The sequence below is a fragment of the Actinia tenebrosa genome, unplaced genomic scaffold (genome assembly GCF_029948245.1).
Source record: "Actinia tenebrosa isolate PJP-AT-01 unplaced genomic scaffold, QUT_ActTen_1.0 PGA_scaffold0__85_contigs__length_37466705, whole genome shotgun sequence".
In the NCBI taxonomy this organism is placed as follows: Eukaryota; Metazoa; Cnidaria; class Anthozoa; order Actiniaria; family Actiniidae; genus Actinia; species Actinia tenebrosa.
The window spans coordinates 24,460,191-24,479,090 of NW_028292569.1; the positions used below are offsets into that span (position 1 = coordinate 24,460,191).

Sequence of the window (18,900 nt, forward strand, 5' to 3'; positions counted from 1 at the left end):
TATTTAATTCGTCATGTCGCTATTTTGTACGTCATTAGATGTTTCTAGAAATGAAAAGGAATGCCATTAGGATACTCAGTTGTCTATACACATTGCAATATTAATATGATCATGATTGAGTGCATTTGATTTTTAACTTCATTTGACCCGTAACGAATTAAGTTGTATAATTAGTGGCTGAAAAGTCGGAGTAAAACCGAAATCAACGGAATTACTATGATCTAATACTATGCATTACGATTACAGTAATTTTTCACGGCCCAAGTAAAATCTTCAGTCTATAAATTACTAGTAAAATTTTAAGAGATTTTCTTATATAGACTTCCTTCCTTCCTTCCTTCCTTCCTTCCTTCCTTCCTTCCTTCCTTCCTTCTACAGCAGTTTGCTATTTAAAACGCCTCAACTAAAGGAAAGATCAAAAAGTTTTCTTTGATTCCGGCTCAGCTCAAGATTTTTTTGGGTCTCAGATTTCAGAACGACAAGCTTTTTTAAAACCAAAAATTGTGGCTTTGCATTTAGACTTATTGACAAACATATCTCCATTTCCAATATATCGCTTGTTATTTATCTTACCAAACAAACTGAAGCAAAATAATTTTAAAATATTGTATATAGAAATTTGAAAACTTTCTATTTCTATTTCTCGAAAAATTGGGATACCTGTGGAGAACTTCATATCGAGGCGATTTGAGCCTGCGATCCTTTGCACACGTGCTTCAAGGCTGATATCAACATTATAGACATTTATAAGAAAATATCTCATTTTTCTTCAATTTAAGGGCACCAAAAAACATTATTCTCACTAGCAGACATTAGTTTGACGTCTGCAAAGCCAACTACAGCACAGGCAATGTCCAAAGAAATTCCTAAAGAAGTGAAGACGTTTGTTCGAGCTACTCTGATATCAGCCTCCAGTGGAATCAAACAAACTAATTTCCCAAATGACTATGAGAAATACGCTGGGACGAAGCTCGAGTGGAGAAAAATGGGATTTAAGGGCCTGTATGAGTTCCTACTGGCCATTCCTGATGTGGCTCGACTCACGTATTCCGAAAAAGATCAAGAGAATCTTGTATTTGGCGTGACGAATAAGGAGGTTTATGCTTCGAGTCATGCTCAAAAGGCAGCCATGAAGGGAACGACGGGTCCTAAACACAAGCCTCCTTCTGAGTGGGGAAAACCAATGAATACGAACTCGAACCAGAAAGGAGGGAAAGATGCTAACAAAAGAAAGATTGATGTTGCTAAAGATTTGTCGACGTTGAAGGTTACAGTTGGTAATAAGCTTTTACAGCTCAAAGATGAAGGGCTTTGTCCAAATTTGCAAGGGTTGTATGGAATTCACATCAGCAATCTTCCTAAGCCATGTACTAAGGTAATTAGCATCGAAAATAAGAAAATAGCCATTTGTTTGGTATGTTGCTCCTTAAGTGGATTTAAGACAGCTGGTGTGAATTGCTAATGCTCTGATGCTGCTCGCTGTGTTGGTAGTGGTGGTAATGGTGGTTAAGTAGTAGAGAAGTTTTTGTATGACTGTGAAAAGCTCACTGCACAAACACAGTCATGACTCGGCAAGGGATATGGCAGACCAATCACATTGCTCAAGAACACGGCATAAACACGCATTGCCATACTAATCAAATTGTGTGAGAAAAAAATTCAAATCAAAATTCTAGAAAATAATATGACAGTCCCAGTACGGCATGCTTATGGCACTGGGCTTTTCAATGCCATAGACTGAGGGGTCTATGCATGTATTTTTGTTGTTTTTCCATGGGCTTTGAGGGTTTTCGTACAGGTCCAATGGTTTTCCTCCATCCACAAAAACCAACTTCTAAATTCCAGTTCAATATGGTGTCAAGCACTTTGTTAAGCACCTCCAGCTGACCCCGCTTTGAGACTGGACAATCACTTCTTGCTAATCAACATAAAATACACTGTAAACTTGATAGATAATCACATGTGATCATGAGATAAGAGTTGCTTTGTTGTTTTGCAGGAAGAACTTGAACACGTTTTTCAGGGATACCCTTCACTCAAAGAATGTAAACTTGTTTCAACTTCACTTCAGAGGTGAGTTGTAACCCAACCTCACTGAGAAAAGAACCAGTTTATTGTTCTGCTTGGGTTAAGTTACGAGCAAACACGAGGGAAATAAAGAGGGGCTTATTGTGTGCTTTTATGCCATTTCATTCTCAGGTCAAAACTTTGTAGATTTGAGAGAAGGTAGAGCAATGGTGTGACATTATTACTTGGTTTTAATTGCACCCTTTCCAGGCTGTCTTGTGTGAAATGTTTATTAGCTGGGCCTTGTTGTATGAAGGGTGGACAGCACTATCTGACAGATAAATGTTATCCAGTGAATATATTTATTGGATTACATCATTGACTTATCCACAGGATAAGGATTTATCCAACAGATAGTGCTGTGCACCCTTCATACAACCCAGCCCTGCATTGCAATTTTCAGGTTCAATTCTGGCTGTCAGCACATGGTGGTCACTGTGTTTGACATTTGAACCAAATAATTAGATCCAAAGACTTTTAATTGATCTAAACCCATTGTTATAGCATATAAGTCATGACTGTAAGTTCCCAGCTTACCTGTCCTCTGCTTTGCTTATAAGGAATGCATGTGCCTTTGTCAAGTTCACCAGTGCTCAAGATGCCTTAATGGCATTACAACAAAAGAATGGATATCAGCTCAAAGGTTCCAAGCTAAAACTGAACAAAGCAAAGGAGGTGCAAACAATTTATTTTACTAATTTACTTAATACATGTGACAATGTTTTTTACTCTATGGAACTTTGTTTGGGGGAACCAGTTCATGGCTATCTTAACCTATTACCACTGTTTTCATTGTTTTGACCTGATCCAAACAAATATCAAGACAGGTTATTGGCAATACACAACTGTCAATCATAAATTATTCCATGTGCCAACACATGGTTCTCACGTACTTTAATGACCTATTTGATTGATAATACAGGAGCAGAGGAGCAACCTAAAAGTGTGGGTGGAGGGGGGGAGCTGATAGTTATAAGATTGGAAAATATAAGAGACTAGAATGGGAAAAGGGAAAAAGTGGAGGGCTCTAAGCGGATACCTTTTGAACCTTGCCTGATATCTGTTTTATCAAGATATTTTTAAACTGAAGTCTGCTGATTGGAGGTTTGTTTTAAAGTAAATATCGGGAGAAAATTTTGGGGCTGTGAAACTAATAATCATTGGTCGAATTAAGGAGCATGGGCAGTCTCTCACCAATGTGACCTGGGTTCAAGTCCTGCCAGGCTCTGTGTCGGGTCTTTCCTAAAATCCAATTTGATCAATGCAACGAGGGCCATCTTTAAATAACCAGTGGCTAACAAACTTGTGGCCCTCATTGTATATGTTGTACTCTTTTGAAGGGTAAAACTGAAGAAAAACAAAAGGATAACCAGTCAAAATCAGAAAACAAACCGACGGTCAGCCCAGGTACCCTGAATGGAAAACAATCTCAAAACGTGCAGTCAGGAACTGATAAAGGTATAAATGTTATAATTTTTACCCAAAAGCATACTTACTTAATTACTTAGGCTCTTGGTCCCCTACAGAGCATAGTCCATCGATGATCATTCTTCAGCACAACCAGGTTTTGAGCCCTTCGACCAATCTCTGTCCAACTAAAACCATTCTCCTACAGCTCCTTCTCTGCATCTCACCTCCAGCTGTTTTTAGACTACTCTCGCTTCCTCCTCCCTTTAGGATTCCAAGCCAAAGCCTGATGTGTAATGTTGCTCATACCCAAAAGTTTGGCTAACATGATTGTTTTAAATAATATACTAAAGAAAAAACAACAACATTATTTTGTAATTTAAAAGCTGGGGAAAAAATCAACAAATTTAATGGTTGGTCAAGCCTAGTGTTCACCCCACTTTTCAGTATTCCAGCACACAGTTTACTACCATTATTGCAGCTCTTTGACTGATGGTCGTCAAAATGGTAGTCGGCAAACAAGACAACAAAATTCGCAGGTCACACTTCAATGATGTTAGTAACAGACCCGTCCGCGAAAATCATAGTCTAACTATTACCCAGTAGCTGTTGATTACTCAATAAAACAGTTCAAATTTAGGAAAAAGTGGCTGAGACACAGTGAAGGCGGCTTGTGGATGTGGGAATTGGAAAGAAAAAAATTGCTACACTTTCTCAGTAGTTACCTTTGCCAAATCTATAAAGATACAGGGGCAGATCCAGAATTTTATTCAGGGAGGGGTGCTGCGCACAAAGTTAACCCAAGGAGGGGTGCACCCCTTAGAATCAAAGGGAAAAAATATTATTTTGTATTGGTTATCTTCGAAGTAGGGACACAAAGTCGAACCAGGGGGGGATGCGCCCCCCTGCACCCCTCTCCTGGATCCGCCCCTGTTATACTATAATCACACCCCAAAAACGCGATATTTTTTACTTAAAAATAAATGTTCATTTTCTGGAGTATGGCCTCGATATTTGCGTGAATCATTCGTATAGGGAAGAACACAAGTTCGAGTTACGTTGGAGTATAAAGCATAAATGATGGCCTTCAGCTCGATATTAGTAATTTGAACATTTTATAATGAGAAAGGTATACTTTTCAACGTTTTGCACGTAAGTCCTTTGTCAGAGGAAAAAAGAGAAAATAAAGCAATTTGTATAGCAAGGGGCCAAAATCGCATCGAGTGTTATTACTTTGCAGAATATCTAAAATAGAGAGAATAAGAGAAAAATATAAAATGCCCTTGGCGGGAATCGAACCCACGTCTTCGGTATTCTCTCTATTTCATTGCACACATCGAACGCATGATTCATTACTTCTAGAATATCTAAGACTCGAATTGCGAAAATGCTGCGATGTATTCTATTTTTTTCTTCCATTATGTCGTTCCCATTCATTTTCTCACGTCATTTTCATTCATGATTCGTTTTCTCGCGATCGAGACCGACCAAAGCAACGTGCCCATGCGCGGGAGTTATGGTCATGTGTCCATCTCTGGAATGTCTGCACGTTCGTTGATCCTCGATTCAAACTCGCCATTATTTATCAAGGTTTTTTCTTGGTTTTATCTCGTTCTTAAAATGTATGACTGCTAAAAATGTATTGCTATTTACCTTAACATGCGATACAGTTGTTTTGTGATTTAATTGTGTTCCGTTTTGAGTTAAAATTTCGGATAGAAAACCCTGAAGTTCTTCGATTTTATTTGAAAGCCAGACACAGACAAGAGTACAAATTTCGTTCATTGTAATTGCTCAAAATGAAAAATAAGACTTGTATATTTTCCCCTGAAGAAAAATAGCTAATATTCTGTCTTAAAGGTTGATATTAATCTTATAGATCATTCCAGGACTGGATCTAGTTTGAGTTCAAACAGCAACTCCACAACAAGTCTTGAGCGATTGCCTTCTTCTTCATCTACCAATACTTTAAAACAGAATGGAACTTCCATCAAGCAGGATAGCTCACACAGTTTAGGTAAGCTAGCATGCAAACATTAAGCTGAAAGTAACTCTAGAATCCAATTTGATTTAGTTTAAGAGAAGCTACTTTGTGAAATACTGCTGAATCAGCATTTTTGGTTTAGGTGGCTACGATAGCAGGGAAAGTCAAGGCCAACAATCGAACACTAAGCAGCAGTCACAAAAACAACAACAGCTGCAGCAGCAGCAAAATCAACAACAACAACAGCAACAAGAACAACTAAAGCAACAGCATCAACATCTACAAAACACTGGTCATTTTCCTTCACACAGAAGTTCAACAACCCCTGCTTCAACATCAGTGACAAGCTATCCTCCAGTTCCTATTGATAAAAGTGTTCATTTGATTTTGAGCAAAGAAGAGATGGATCGAATGAACAGAGCTTGTGGGCATCAAATTGATTATAGACTAGACAAGTTACCTCTTGAATTTGATGTTCTGGTTACAGAAGTGATAGATACTTGTCATTTCTGGGCTGTCATTGATTTCAAGGTACATATTTTAAGAATTCACTGATTGTCCTAGCATACAGTGTACCAGGCGTTATGGTCACCAAGTTCAGACATTGTCTTTGCATTGTAAATTTGATTTATAGAAACTATTCTGCCTTATCAATTTGCTTCATAAATTATCTTAAGCAAGGGGTAAACACTGTTTATGAAATAAAATATACTGTGCATGTCTCTGTAACATGATATGAACACAATGGGAGCTGTTGAGCATGAAAGAAGCAAGCCTAAGGTGCTGAAAATTTCTTTTTCTTTTTCTAAGACTGGAAACTGGAGCAGGCTTGAAGATATAGAGAAAAAAATACAACCCTTAAATACTAGACCAGATGTGCCTCAAAGATATACCGTTGGAGCAGGGAGATTTACAGAGAATAATGCTTGGTATAGGTATGTACTTAAGTATTTGTAGCCAATACACCTTAACCATGTCATTCCCTTGAGTATTATTTTATTGTTCACCACATTTTCACCAGTAATAGAGCAGATGCATTAATCTAATCGAAGCAGAAGGGGATGTTACACCCATTACACCATCCACTATCATCTTCATCATCATAAGCATTAGCAACAGCACTACTGTGCTTACCACTACCGTCATCGTCAACAGCAGCAGCATCAGCTTCATTACCATCCACTACCAACAGCATGATAATCCTCCTTCTCATCAACTGCATCATGTTCATCATTATCATTAGCAGCAGCAATAGCACTACCACCATCACTATCCATCACCATCCATCACCATCCATCATGATTATAATCTTCGGCCTTGTTGCATCATTATCATCAGTTTGACTGAAGAAACAGCTGGAATAAACCAAATATAGTCAAGAAAATCTAATTAGAGAAACATATTGTATTATACAAACAAGGTGATCTGTTTCCAGGTGTTTTGTGCTTGATGTATCCTATGATGGAAAACATATCAAGGTACTGTACACTGACTATGGGAACGCTGAATGGATACCTGTGGAGCGCTTTACTACCCTGGACCAGCAACTGTGGTCTCTACCTCCACAAGCCAACCCCTTTCATCTTGCAGGTAAAACAGTAAACGAGTGCTGCATTCCTGTCATGTTTCTTATCCTGTCTGTTATCTTGCTCAATCGTTTTTTTTTACGGGGGGTGGGGGCGAGGGGGGGTGCAACCCCCTCACTACATCACTCCCAAAAAATTAAATAAGTCTTGTTATTGCAGGACTGGAACTATCAAATCAAGATGTCAAGAATGTTGAGGAAGGAGCAGCACACTTAAAACGATTGATTTGCAACAAGACGTTTATTGCAAGAAAAAAACCCACGGTCAACCAACAACAGGTAATGAAATTCAACAGGTAATACAATAGCATGAAGTGATGTCACTCGCTGAAAAGACATCACTTATCATTGAAATAATAACAATTGGCAATAGAGAGGTTAAGCTTCTCATTCACGGCAAACGTTAAACGTCAGTTGAACATTAAAAAATTCTTTAAAATTAGTGAAAAGGAATCGCAATGATCTCCAAGTAGTAGATAAAAATAAGAATATGTGTCTTTGTCGGGAAGGTTTTCAAAAGGTTAGGTGAATTGTAGGGAAACGATGAAAACGTGGTCACGTTTACCGTTTGCGGGAAGAAAAAACGGAAATCTTAATCTGCCTACTACCTTATAATTCCTTGCTCTATCTATGTGAAAACTACTAAAAATAACAAATTCTTTTCTTTTCAAGCCTCATATTGTAGAAGTTGAACTTTTTGATAGACTTCAGCAGGGTCAGTCTGTCAATAGTTTAATGACAGCCACAAAATTTGTCAAGCCAGTGGTGAATCCAGTCTCCATTTCCAACGTACTGGTAAAGAAAACTCCGAATTCTTCAGAAGTTAAGAAGGAAAAACATATTGAAGATAGAATAAAGATTTCAATAACTTGGGTAAGTTAGCTTCTTATTTATACTTTATCTCACTTTATTCTCGTTTTCTTCAGTCTTTCCATTTCTTTTCAGTTCCCTTCTATTCCATTCCAATTCATTCCTTTCCTCGCCTTCCTTAGCTTTCATTTCATTTCATTTTTTCAGACCTTTCATTTTCCTTTTTCATTTCTTATCTTTTCCTGCTTCCTGTTTTCTCTCTCTTTTCCTTTATACCATTTCAATCCCTGATTGTAGAACGGGTCAATCCAGTCAACGCCTAAGAGTTTTATTTTTCTTTCTTTTTCCTTAGGTTTATAGCCCTCAAGATTTCCATTTTCAACTGGTTTCAACAGAAACTAAGGAAATTTTAAAGAAGATTGGAAGGACTTTAAATCAAATCCCATTGACAGCAATGGTAAGAATGGAAACAACAACCAAGGGCCTACCAGCCTCGCTATCATGTTTTCGGTACATTTCAAATGCTTATAACTCTGTAGGGATTTATAGTCTGTAATATATGACAACAGAACTCGTCCGCAGTCGTTTTTCATATGGTCTATAGTCCTCTGTACCTGGGGCGTAATGTTTAAATAGTTTCCCCATTTTAGACAACATGTCATATCCCATAGCAGCATACACTCAAGGTAAAGGAAAGTTAAGGTTATGGTAGCGGTGAGTATGCTCTCCTCTCACCAAGGCGACCCGAGTTAGATTCCAGGTGTTGTATGTAAGTAGAGTTGCTTGTTAGTTCTCTCCTCGGCTTGGAGGGTTTTTGTCTGGGTTCCCTCGTTGCTTGCCCTCCTGGTTGCGCTGCTTTGGTGTTGATGCAACGGGTCCACATGGTATCTTTAGATCATAATTTATATTTCTAGGAAGTTACTTATTTTAATCAGTTTGTAATACGCGTGTTACCATCTCCCTATGTAATACGCGCAATACAAGTATTAAATCAATACTTATTATTCTCCGGTTTTCCTTCCTCTGCGAAATTCGACGTCTAAATTCTAACTGGAATTTATTGAATGAAGAATTGCTCTGTAGAATTGTCACTGTTAATTCCTATTTATTTATTTATATATTATTTATATTCTATTTATTTTACGGATATATTCCCATTCCCTTCCATTTCTTTCAATTTGTTATTTTCTCTTCCCATTCATTTTCTTTTATTTCTTTTATTTCTTTAATTTTCAGATCTTTCCAAAAGTTGGTCTTTTGGCTTGTTATGTGACTATGGATCATAGACGAAATCGTGTTAAGATCCTAGAGATTCTGAAGTCTAATGATGTGTTCCATACTGTTACTATGGTACTTTGGCTAAACTATTTTGTTCCATAGTTAGATGAGTACAAGAATCCATGTAAAAAATAAATAAATAAATAAAGAGAGAAGGAGAGAACAAAGGGAGGGAGGGAGGAAGGGCGGAAGGAAAAAGAAAAATGTACACTACAATCTGACTTACTAATGACTCTTTCACCTCTATTTTGTTTTTTGTCTCGTAACCTAAAATAATTTTTCACGACAATTATTAGACACATGATAATGAATAAATAAATGACGAAAGGTGACAGAGATAGAGAAAGAACAATCTGAGGGTTCAAATCCCGTCTCCCTCTTGTTATTCATTTATTCAAAATAAATTGCCATCGCATTTCAACAAAATTCTTAGTTAAAAGTTCTGTTTCTGTTTCTTTATCAATGCTGTTTTGTTATATTTTTAGGCGAAAGTTTTATATCTTGATTCCGGGATGGTATGCGACGTGCCTGTCACACGTCTCTTAAAATTGCCTCCTGAATTGTTATCCATTCCAATGCAAGCAACACGAGCATGTCTCGCGGACGTCGGGCTACCAGATGGTCATAGTTCGTGGCCTATCTGCGCTCTGCAAGTTCTTCTAACTCGTAAAGCCCAGGTGAGAACATTCTAACCTTGAAATCAAACCCTAAAACGACTCCTTGTCTGAGTCAGGGCTCGACTAACTCAAACAGATCGAACCCTGAATCAATCTCTGGGCTGATATAAGTCATAGCACACCGGACTAATTAACAGATCGAGCCTTGAGACAACCCTCTGGGCTGACCAAAGTCAGGACACGGCTAACTCACAGATCGAGCCTTGGGACAACCCTCTGGGTTGAACAAAGTCAGTCAGAGGTCAAATTTAATTTAACTCGTTGGGTTTTGCGGATGAAGGAAAACCAGGAGAAAACCCCTTGAATTACTGAAGTGCTGTCCGCGGATTTGTTTGTATTTTTCATTCTTACCTAGGTTTAGCTGAATCTTTTTTCTAAATCATTAAACTCAAGTTTATTCTATCCAAAAGATTACTGATGCTAAGATTGTAAGTCAACTGCAAGATGGAAGGGTTGTCATTGAACTTTATGACGAAAAGGGAGAAAACATGAGTGAAAAGATTATGAATCTTATGAAGCCATATGGAGAAACACAAACCACTTCTTTGTCGGAAAACAAGAGGACAGCATCGAAAGAAAATTTAAAAACCGGTCGAGGAAATTCTAGTAAAAAGACGAGCGGGCAGGACCAGGCCTCCTCACCAAAAGAAACAACAGCTGTCGCTCATCCACAAAAGACACCAATAGCAGCAAACTTTGCTGGGAACCAATCGAATTCTTCTGTACAAGCAACTGGAAATCAAGTCCTACACAACAGCCAATCAGAAAAGGCGTACCATCCCAGTTCATCAGAAAACCCTCATAAGCCAGTTACAAGTGATAAATCACGTGTTGTAACCCAAGGTCAAAATCATTCTCATTCGAATTCAGCGACGAATACGACAAATACTTATAACTATTATATGCCCCCACCGCCGCGCAATCAAAAAGTGCTTCCCTCTGTGCATACTCCACATACGGGACACGTCTACCAAGGATTGCCTTTGGGTAGGTCAGCGGTCGATGATAGAAGCGCGCGAGACTTTTCATCCAATGAGCGCCTTCCTAGTCATCCAAGACAAAATGAACTTACATCGTCAATTCAGAATAATACGAGCACGGCGAGTTACAGAAACGAAGAAAGTGGAGCGTTAACGAGAGATCAAGACTCTGTTGTTTCCAAACATCAAGATGTTAGTCCTGTTCATCGAGAAAACGATCCTACTAATCTTACTGAAAAGGAAAGGAATGAAAAAATAACAAATGAAAAAGAGTTTCCCGTTGCAACAAAACAGGGTAATAAAGAAAAGACTGGACAGGAATGGATAAAAGAAAAAGAATTGCTTCTGGCAAGAAAGCAAAGGCAGGAGGATTACCTTGAAATACTTAGTAAACGCCCAACAGTCAAACCTGTTCAAAACAACTTGCAAGAACTAAAACTAAGACTCGAGAAACAAGTGAGGTACGTGGAACTACTCTATAACTAGTGGGTGGGTCCTATACACCAAATTGAGATATGGCGACCAATTTGAATAGATATTGTTTCTGCACTGACTAGTGACAGATTTCAGATCACATGTTATTCTCTTGAGAATATAATTATTTGTTTCAGTTGTATCCATATCCATGTGTCTTCTAATGCACAACCATTAAACAAAGAAATGATGCTCTAGGAAATGACATGTGGTCTGAAATGGGAAAACAGTGGATCATATTTAGGAGTTTTACTTACATTTTCCTTTGTGGTAACAGAATCAAGGAACTCGAAAACAGAGCTCTAAAGCTGAGGAAGGAGATAGAAACCCTGGAAGCTGTCAAAGCTGAACTGCAATACCAGCTGATGAACAGTTGATGCCGTCACCACTCTTGGAGAGTTTTCTTTGGTTTAGATGGAAGTATCAGTGAAGGCAAAAAATATAATTCTTCCCTAGTTAATATCCCAGGGAAAACTTTGCTTCTTGCTGTCATTATCAATATGTCACACAGAATTATGATTCATAATACTGGGTGACAAGATTTTAGCTGTCATGCAGCAATATGCATGATGGAGTTGTTAGCAGTAACCCTCTCCTCAATATTGCACCGTTTGGAGAGGAGGGGAGGAGTGGTGCAATATTTTTTTGGGGGGGGGGGGATACTACTGTTGTTGCTGCTAATTACATTGCTAACTTCAAGAATCCTTGAAGTTACAAAGTTAGGAATGATATGTAATAAAATAGACTATGAAAAGGTACAAGACTTTGCATTGGGTCTTTTCAAAATCAAGCTTATTGAATTTGAGGAAAACCCAAGAACTTAAGGAAAAAATATCCTGAAAGGATAATTGTACTGCTATTGGCCAGATAAAAAGGCCATTACAAGTACTACGCAGCTCGCTATACCTCCCCCTCCTACCCCATCATTGACCAGTTAGCTAAAAATACTTTTCGAGCTGCTTTTACTTTCGAAAAAATTCTAGAAATATATGTTGCAAATCAAAGTATTAGTTGGTTCAAGAGAAAAATGGAGCTAAATATGAGGTTTTTATAAACATAAAGATATAAAAATTAGATGCGTTAAATATATTAAATGTTGAAAATAAATTTTAATAAATCGATGTTGTGACTTGTAGAATTGCTTTAGAGATATCGTTCTTTCAAGATTTGAGAAAAAATGTGGTTACAACTGCGATTTGCCAAAGTATTTTTGATATACTCAATAACAGAAATGTGATTCGTAAAAAATATTAATCTTTAGGACAAAATATATGAAATGTAAAATAATACTAAGATCCAAAAGCACAAATTCTTGGATGTATAATCAAATATCTAATACACGCCCTATTGCGATCTGCGAATCTCTCACAGAGATTTCTGAAAACGTCAATCTTACAAATCTGCGAATCCTACGGAGAACTGCAAACCTGAAAAAGATCTGCGAATCTGACAGGAATCTGCGAAAACGCGAATCTGACAAATCTGCGGACCTCACAGATATGTGAGAACCTGACAAGAAATCTGAAAATCGTATCCAGGAGTTAAAATAGCTTTTCGGGTTTCCTGTGGTTTACTTCGTGGGGGAGGGTCTGTGTACGAGTATTGACGTCACTAGTACTCAGGCCCTCTGATCCCAGCTGTTTTTCTGTTTGTTGCTATAGTAACCATTAGGAACAAAGTCGGCCATCTTCTCTTATCGAGTGAGCATTTATTGATAGTTGGGAGCGAAAAAGGTCGGAAATTTAAATCTTTCTTTGTCCAAACGGCCGTCAAGATGATGGTTCAACACACACGAAGATGTAGGGAGTACACTGGGCCAACTCCAAACTCTGTGGCTATAGTAAGTTGTTTTAAATTTGAGTTTTAAAATTTAGACTCGAATAATGCTTGACTTCTAGTAGAAAACACAGCTGAGTTGTATTTTCCCCTTTTACTTAGTCCATATTACTTCGATTTGAAGCTAGAGCTAGATGCTTAGAAGATTATGCTCATTTGAGAGAATGAATCGTGTCCACGATCTTCCTTGAAAATTATTTTTTTCGACGAATTTCTGTGTTTCTGTTTACGTTGGTAGCTACACGACTCGTAAACCGTGAACGCATGTACATCTGTAATAGTCTTTACAACGCTTCAACTATATTTTCTCTACTTTTCCAGAGAGTTAAACCTACAAATAAGCGTCCTGTAGAATACCTTATTCTTGAAGGACGAAGAAGAGATGAGCTGAGAGATCAAGCTATAGCAGAGACAAAATACCAGAATCAATGTGATCTAAAGGTAGACGAAGAACATTTTCTGTGTGCATACATTATGATCTTAGTCGAAAAAAAATTTACACAGATTATCCCAGTTCTCATTTCACTTTGTTACTACTCACTAGTCTCATATTCTAATAGCTAAATATACAGTTTATAGTTTCATGTGTAAACATTTAACTGTTCCACTTATATTCTGCACCCCCTATTGAGGATCGGATTTCACCAGACCCCTAAAGAAATGGGTCTTACTAATCTTTTTAATACCCTTGAAGAATTTCATCAAAATTGTGAACCAAAAATTGTGATTTCCAAGTATAATTTTGAATACCACTGAAGATTTTGAAGTAAAAATTTAGGCGATTAAATGGAATTTTTTACATTCCAATTTTTAAAAAAAATGAATGTAAAAAATAGTCCATTAACAATATGCTTTGCTATTGTTTCTTCTAGTCTGAATGGGAAAAAGCCACAGACAAGAGAATTCAAAGAAACACTATAGTGCGAAGAGTAGATCGGCTTATGCAGTCAGAAACTTTCAACCTAGAAGACAGGAGAGAAAGGTAAACTATGGATCATTAATGAAATGTGTTTCAAAATATTTTTGCCTTGGTTATTTTAGAATGCAATTACAATAATAATGGCATTTATACACAATGTACTAAAATTTAGTATAATTTAATAAATTTTAATAAAATTTAATATAAAAACTGCAGCATAGCAGATTTGGTCGTGTCTATAACTATCTGATAACAAATAAATTATTTAATCATTATTTATAAGTCACATAATTCTTAATTTTTTGAAAATTAAAAAAAGTTATATATGTCTTGAATTTGGTTAACAATAAGCACTAATGACCAGCACCAAAAAAACATTTTCATTTCCTTTTCCCGAGGCAGTGCAGGTACCAGTCATAAGTATTTCAAAATTTTCACCTCGCAGCTAGTCATTAAGTGTTTTTGTTAAAATATACTCATTGAATGAATAAATGATTTTTGACACATTACTGATTTGGAAACGAGCTTTGATAATGATGGAATAAAGTAAGAGTTAATTACCGAGAACAGAGGCTATAAGCTATATACATCCCAAGGGCCACAGGCCCAAGGGATGTATAGGCTAATTGCCGACGTTCAAGGTAAAATATTTCATTTATCAATTGAGAAGGTTTTCTATCAAATGTTGCTCATTATAAATGCAAAGTCTATATATAGCTACTAGAGAGTTTTAGATTTACGTTCACTGCAAACGTGAAACGTCAGTTGACCATTTAAAAATTATTCTAAATAGCTTAAAAATAATTGCAAAAAGTCAAAGTAGTAGAAAAACAAAAGAATATTAAATTTTTTCTTTGGTGAGAAGGTTTGTAAAAGGTAAAGTAAAATACAGGAAAACGATGAAAACGTGGTCACGTTTGCTGTTTGCGGGGAGAAAAAAAAGTCAATCTAAAACTCTCTATTAACCGGGTTAATAACTAACTATATATTGACCTCGCATTTATAATGAAGGTTATAACAAAAATAAAGAATAACAAAGAAAACTGTGTCAATTGAGAAATAATATGTAGTTATTAACTGACAAGGCAAACCATAAAGGTTCAAATAAATTTATCAACTGCTTGTACCATTAAAAAATTAGCTTGAACAAATTGACAAAAGGTTTTTTTTCTTAGATTGAGAGAAATGCTGCTTAAGGAAGAAGAAGACCACATCAAAGAAATGGAAGCAAAGGAAGAGACAACCATAGAACGACAAGCAAAGATGAGAGAAAGAGCAAAATTCCTAAAGCAGAAGCATGAACAGGAACGATTGCAATTCGTACAAGAAAAACTTGATCAGAGATGGAGGTAAACCAAATCTTTCTCTTTGTAGCTATAAAATTGTTTTTTAATAAAATCATATTTGAGATCCTAGGCCCATATGCTTTACTCAAGGCAAACCTTTCAGTTATTCATTTTATTCCAAAAAATTGTTTTAGGGAAGAGTGTGAAGAATTAAGGGCAACACTGTCCAAACGTCACCAAGATGACGTGTTCACTGAACGATCTGATCAGATCAGAATGAAAGAAGAACAGAAGAAACGGGAAAAAGAAATAGAGTCAATGTATGCTGATTTGTGGGAAAAGGATGTGCAAGCAAAGAAGCTGAGAGAGGAACAAGCTGCACATGAACAAATGGAGAGGAACAGAGAAACATTACGAGTAAGTGTCATGAGCATCTTGCATGGGAAAATAAGCAAGCATAATCACTCTCTGGCTGTCATGATTCACCTATAATATTTATTACTAACATTACTTCAGTAATATCTTTAATTAAATCATACTGTATAGAATTCAATTATTGTTACATTGGTTGGGGCCCCGGGGAGGGGGGGGGGGTGGGGAGGGGGGGGGATAAATTTAGCCATGGCCAAACTCTTAAGCCTGATTCTCATTAGCGACGCAAGCTAACGCAAGAAACAATGGAACACTATCTTATCACTCTCTTGTGTTTGGTTTTGCACTTGCGTTGCTTGTTTTCATAGTGAGAACATGCACTAGTTTGGAGATGGCTGATAGTGAGACCGCTTTTGAGAACCAGACTTAAAGAAGGGGGTGAGGGGTGGTGTAATTTATTCCATGGAGTCCATTTAAAGACACTATAAGTCATTATGCCAGCCCCCATATTCTAATAAATAAATGCCATCTGATAATTCTTTAAATGAATCTAGATTCTACAGCTTCAATCAGAAGCCATTGAAAAACAAAAAGAAGAAGAAAAGCAGCTCAAAGAAATGGAAGCCGCCTGGTTGGCGGAACAACAGAAAATGAGAGAACAAGAAGAGGAGTTTCTGAGGCAGGAAAAAGTGCGCAAACAACAGGCTGCAAAGAGAGCAAGAGATATCTCTATCAGGCTGAAGAATGAAAAAGAGGTACCAGATTATACCTGATTTTTTTTTTTTTTTTTGAAATCCAGAACTTAAAATTTTGGGAGTATTTGATAATATCGAAGTTGATAATGGCAGTGATGGTGATAACAATGGTGATATGTGAAATGGTGGTCATGGAATGATAATGGAGATGGCAATCATTGTGATGATAGAGATATGATGATCTGATGATGACGATTGATGATGCTGATGGTGGCAATGATGATGGTAATAAGTACTGTTTAATAAACGAGCAGGAGTGTCTTATCGGGTATAAAACACGAGGCGTAGCCGAATTCTTTACGAAATGAACCAAGTTTGATAGAGAAAATCCAAGTTAAAGTTTATGCAAATGAAGACGAATCTATATCAGATATAAAACCTCCTTCATGGTCATGATTTCTATTGGGTTTCCTTCATGAATTATTAATGAGTTTTTGAAGTATATTTAAAGGTGTTATTTTGCTTTAGAAAAAATTCCAAAAAATATTAGCTTCAAAGAAACAAAATTACATCTTTGATGATGAGGATAATTTAAGGTGACGATAAAACTACTGTAGTGGTGATGATGAGGGTCACATTGATGGCGATGATGGTAATAATGATGATAAGTTAACATATTGTACATCGCTATGTCTGAGGGTTTCTGATAATTGATTGACAGGCAAGAGAAAAGCAAGAAGAGTTAGCTCTAGACATGAAGATCCTAGAGAAACTCTTAGACGATACAAGAAACGAAGCCATGGAAGACAAACAACGCAAGAAAGAACTCCGCGAAGAAAACCTTCGCTTTATGCAATACTGTGCTTTGAACCGCAAAGAAGAAGAGGAGAGGGAGAAAGCCCTAGAGAACCATGTTAATGCAGAAGTAGAGAAACAATGGGCTAAGAAGATGGAGCAGTACAGGAAAGAGAGAGCAGCCCGAAAAAGACTCATGGAAAATGTGATGAAAACAAGACAGGAACAAATGGAAGAACGAAGTACGTTTTTGGTTTTTAGTATTTATATGCTTATGAGTTTTCTACTTCCACAACCCCTATGCACCTGAGATTTAAGTTATTTCAGTAAGCAAATTGCTGACGCTTGATGGTGGAAAATTAGAGGACGGCGCCTCAAGAGGTTGGCCAATGCACGCCCTCTTTCTTGCACGTGCGATGTTTATAACCTCCTAAAGAGGACTTAGATAATGACGGAGCGCGTTTGAATTAGATTGTGCTCAGTCCATCATATTGAAAGCGCGTCATTCAGCAATTCTTTAATGCATATAACATCACTTCAGGTCCATTTATTTATTAACCACTTATGCTCACTTCTATTGTCGTTACTTTAGAACGTATCGCAAATGCCCTAAAGGATGCAGAGTTTGCTGAAAAGGAAGCCATGTTCCAAGCATGGCAAGAGCACGAACGAATAGAAAAGGCAAACAAGGAACGGGCATTACAGAAAAACCGCGACTACCAGGCGCATCTAAGCATGCAAATAGACTATCAAGCACAGATGAAACAGAAAGAAAAGGACGAGGAGAGGGAAGAATTCCTCTTAGGACAGGTACGGGGGACTTCTTTCTTGATCTTTCTTTTTTAACGCGCGCATGACAATATGCCACAACCGCTGTAAGTCTTGTCTGCTGTACGACATGTTGTGGGGTTGACTGGAACCATAGCCACATCAATGAAAGCACAGAAGAAATGAATGAAACATCTCTTTTATCAACTGAGCCCCAATATAATCGTATCCATCCCAGACTTCAGCGCACGAATTCTATCTCATATAGAATGATGATAATAATGACAATAATAACAACCGGATGGTATATTAATTGTGGCGCTGTTGATAATTAGTGTATATTATGATGGCAGCTGAATAGATGTGATAGTGGTGGTGGTGGTGGTGATTATGATTGTTGCTCGTGTTGATGCCGGATGATGATGTTGGCGTGATGATGGTGATGACCAGATTGATTATGCTTGGCGCTGTTGATAATTAGTGTTTATTATGATGGCAGCTGAATAGATGCGGTAGTGGTGATGATGATGATTATGATTGTTGCTTGTGTTGATGCCAGATGATGATGTTGGCGTGATGATGCTGATGACCAGATTGATTATGCTTGATTATTTTAATGTGATGGTGATGATGGTAGCACCAGTCAGTGGTGATAATTATGACGATGGCAATCTGATTACTATCACTAATCTCAACACTACCTTTTCCTTTCCTAGGAGGCCGAAAAAGAATACCAAAGACGACTTAAAGAAGCGTTACAGCGTCCCGCAAACAAAATCCATCCAATACGACTAATGGCATCTCACAGAAGCAAATCCAACTAAACACCCCTAATTGACAACAATAAAATAACATATTTAATATATGCTATTCAATGTCATCCCCCTATGGGAGTTATTTTGTAAATAGAGTGCTTTATATATAATAAAGAACATGTAAAATCTAAAGATACGATTTAAAAAAAACA

General features: G+C 37.3%; 2 protein-coding genes across 2 annotated transcripts; both read left to right on the forward strand.

Moving 5' to 3' along the window:
• Positions 1–711: 711 nt before the first annotated feature.
• LOC116300760 (uncharacterized) lies at positions 712–11,914 on the forward strand. The gene is made up of 15 exons (XM_031709686.2): positions 712–1,375; positions 2,000–2,073; positions 2,628–2,742; positions 3,408–3,525; positions 5,354–5,491; positions 5,601–5,989; positions 6,269–6,393; positions 6,894–7,048; positions 7,204–7,322; positions 7,716–7,916; positions 8,206–8,310; positions 9,090–9,203; positions 9,617–9,808; positions 10,219–11,249; positions 11,540–11,914. The coding sequence occupies exons 1-15, from the start codon at positions 851–853 to the stop codon at positions 11,637–11,639; spliced, it is 3,501 nt and encodes a 1,166-aa protein (XP_031565546.2). The 5' UTR covers positions 712–850; the 3' UTR covers positions 11,640–11,914.
• A 1,009-nt stretch (positions 11,915–12,923) lies between these two features.
• LOC116300754 (cilia- and flagella-associated protein 53) lies at positions 12,924–18,880 on the forward strand. The gene is made up of 9 exons (XM_031709677.2): positions 12,924–13,102; positions 13,420–13,539; positions 13,971–14,080; positions 15,193–15,366; positions 15,498–15,720; positions 16,230–16,430; positions 17,092–17,407; positions 17,758–17,975; positions 18,650–18,880. The coding sequence occupies exons 1-9, from the start codon at positions 13,037–13,039 to the stop codon at positions 18,755–18,757; spliced, it is 1,536 nt and encodes a 511-aa protein (XP_031565537.2). The 5' UTR covers positions 12,924–13,036; the 3' UTR covers positions 18,758–18,880.
• The last annotated feature ends 20 nt before the right edge of the window (positions 18,881–18,900 follow it).

Coding starts and splice junctions, on each gene's coding strand:
- LOC116300760 (XM_031709686.2), top strand. CDS start 851: ATGTCCAAAGAAATTCCTAAAGAAGTGAAGACGTTTGTTCGAGCTACT. Junction 7,917..8,205: donor TAAAGATTTCAATAACTTGG/GTAAGTTAGCTT, acceptor CTTTTTCCTTAG/GTTTATAGCCCTCAAGATTT. Junction 8,311..9,089: donor AAATCCCATTGACAGCAATG/GTAAGAATGGAA, acceptor TTTAATTTTCAG/ATCTTTCCAAAAGTTGGTCT.
- LOC116300754 (XM_031709677.2), top strand. CDS start 13,037: ATGATGGTTCAACACACACGAAGATGTAGGGAGTACACTGGGCCAACT. Junction 15,367..15,497: donor AAACTTGATCAGAGATGGAG/GTAAACCAAATC, acceptor AAATTGTTTTAG/GGAAGAGTGTGAAGAATTAA. Junction 16,431..17,091: donor GGCTGAAGAATGAAAAAGAG/GTACCAGATTAT, acceptor ATTGATTGACAG/GCAAGAGAAAAGCAAGAAGA.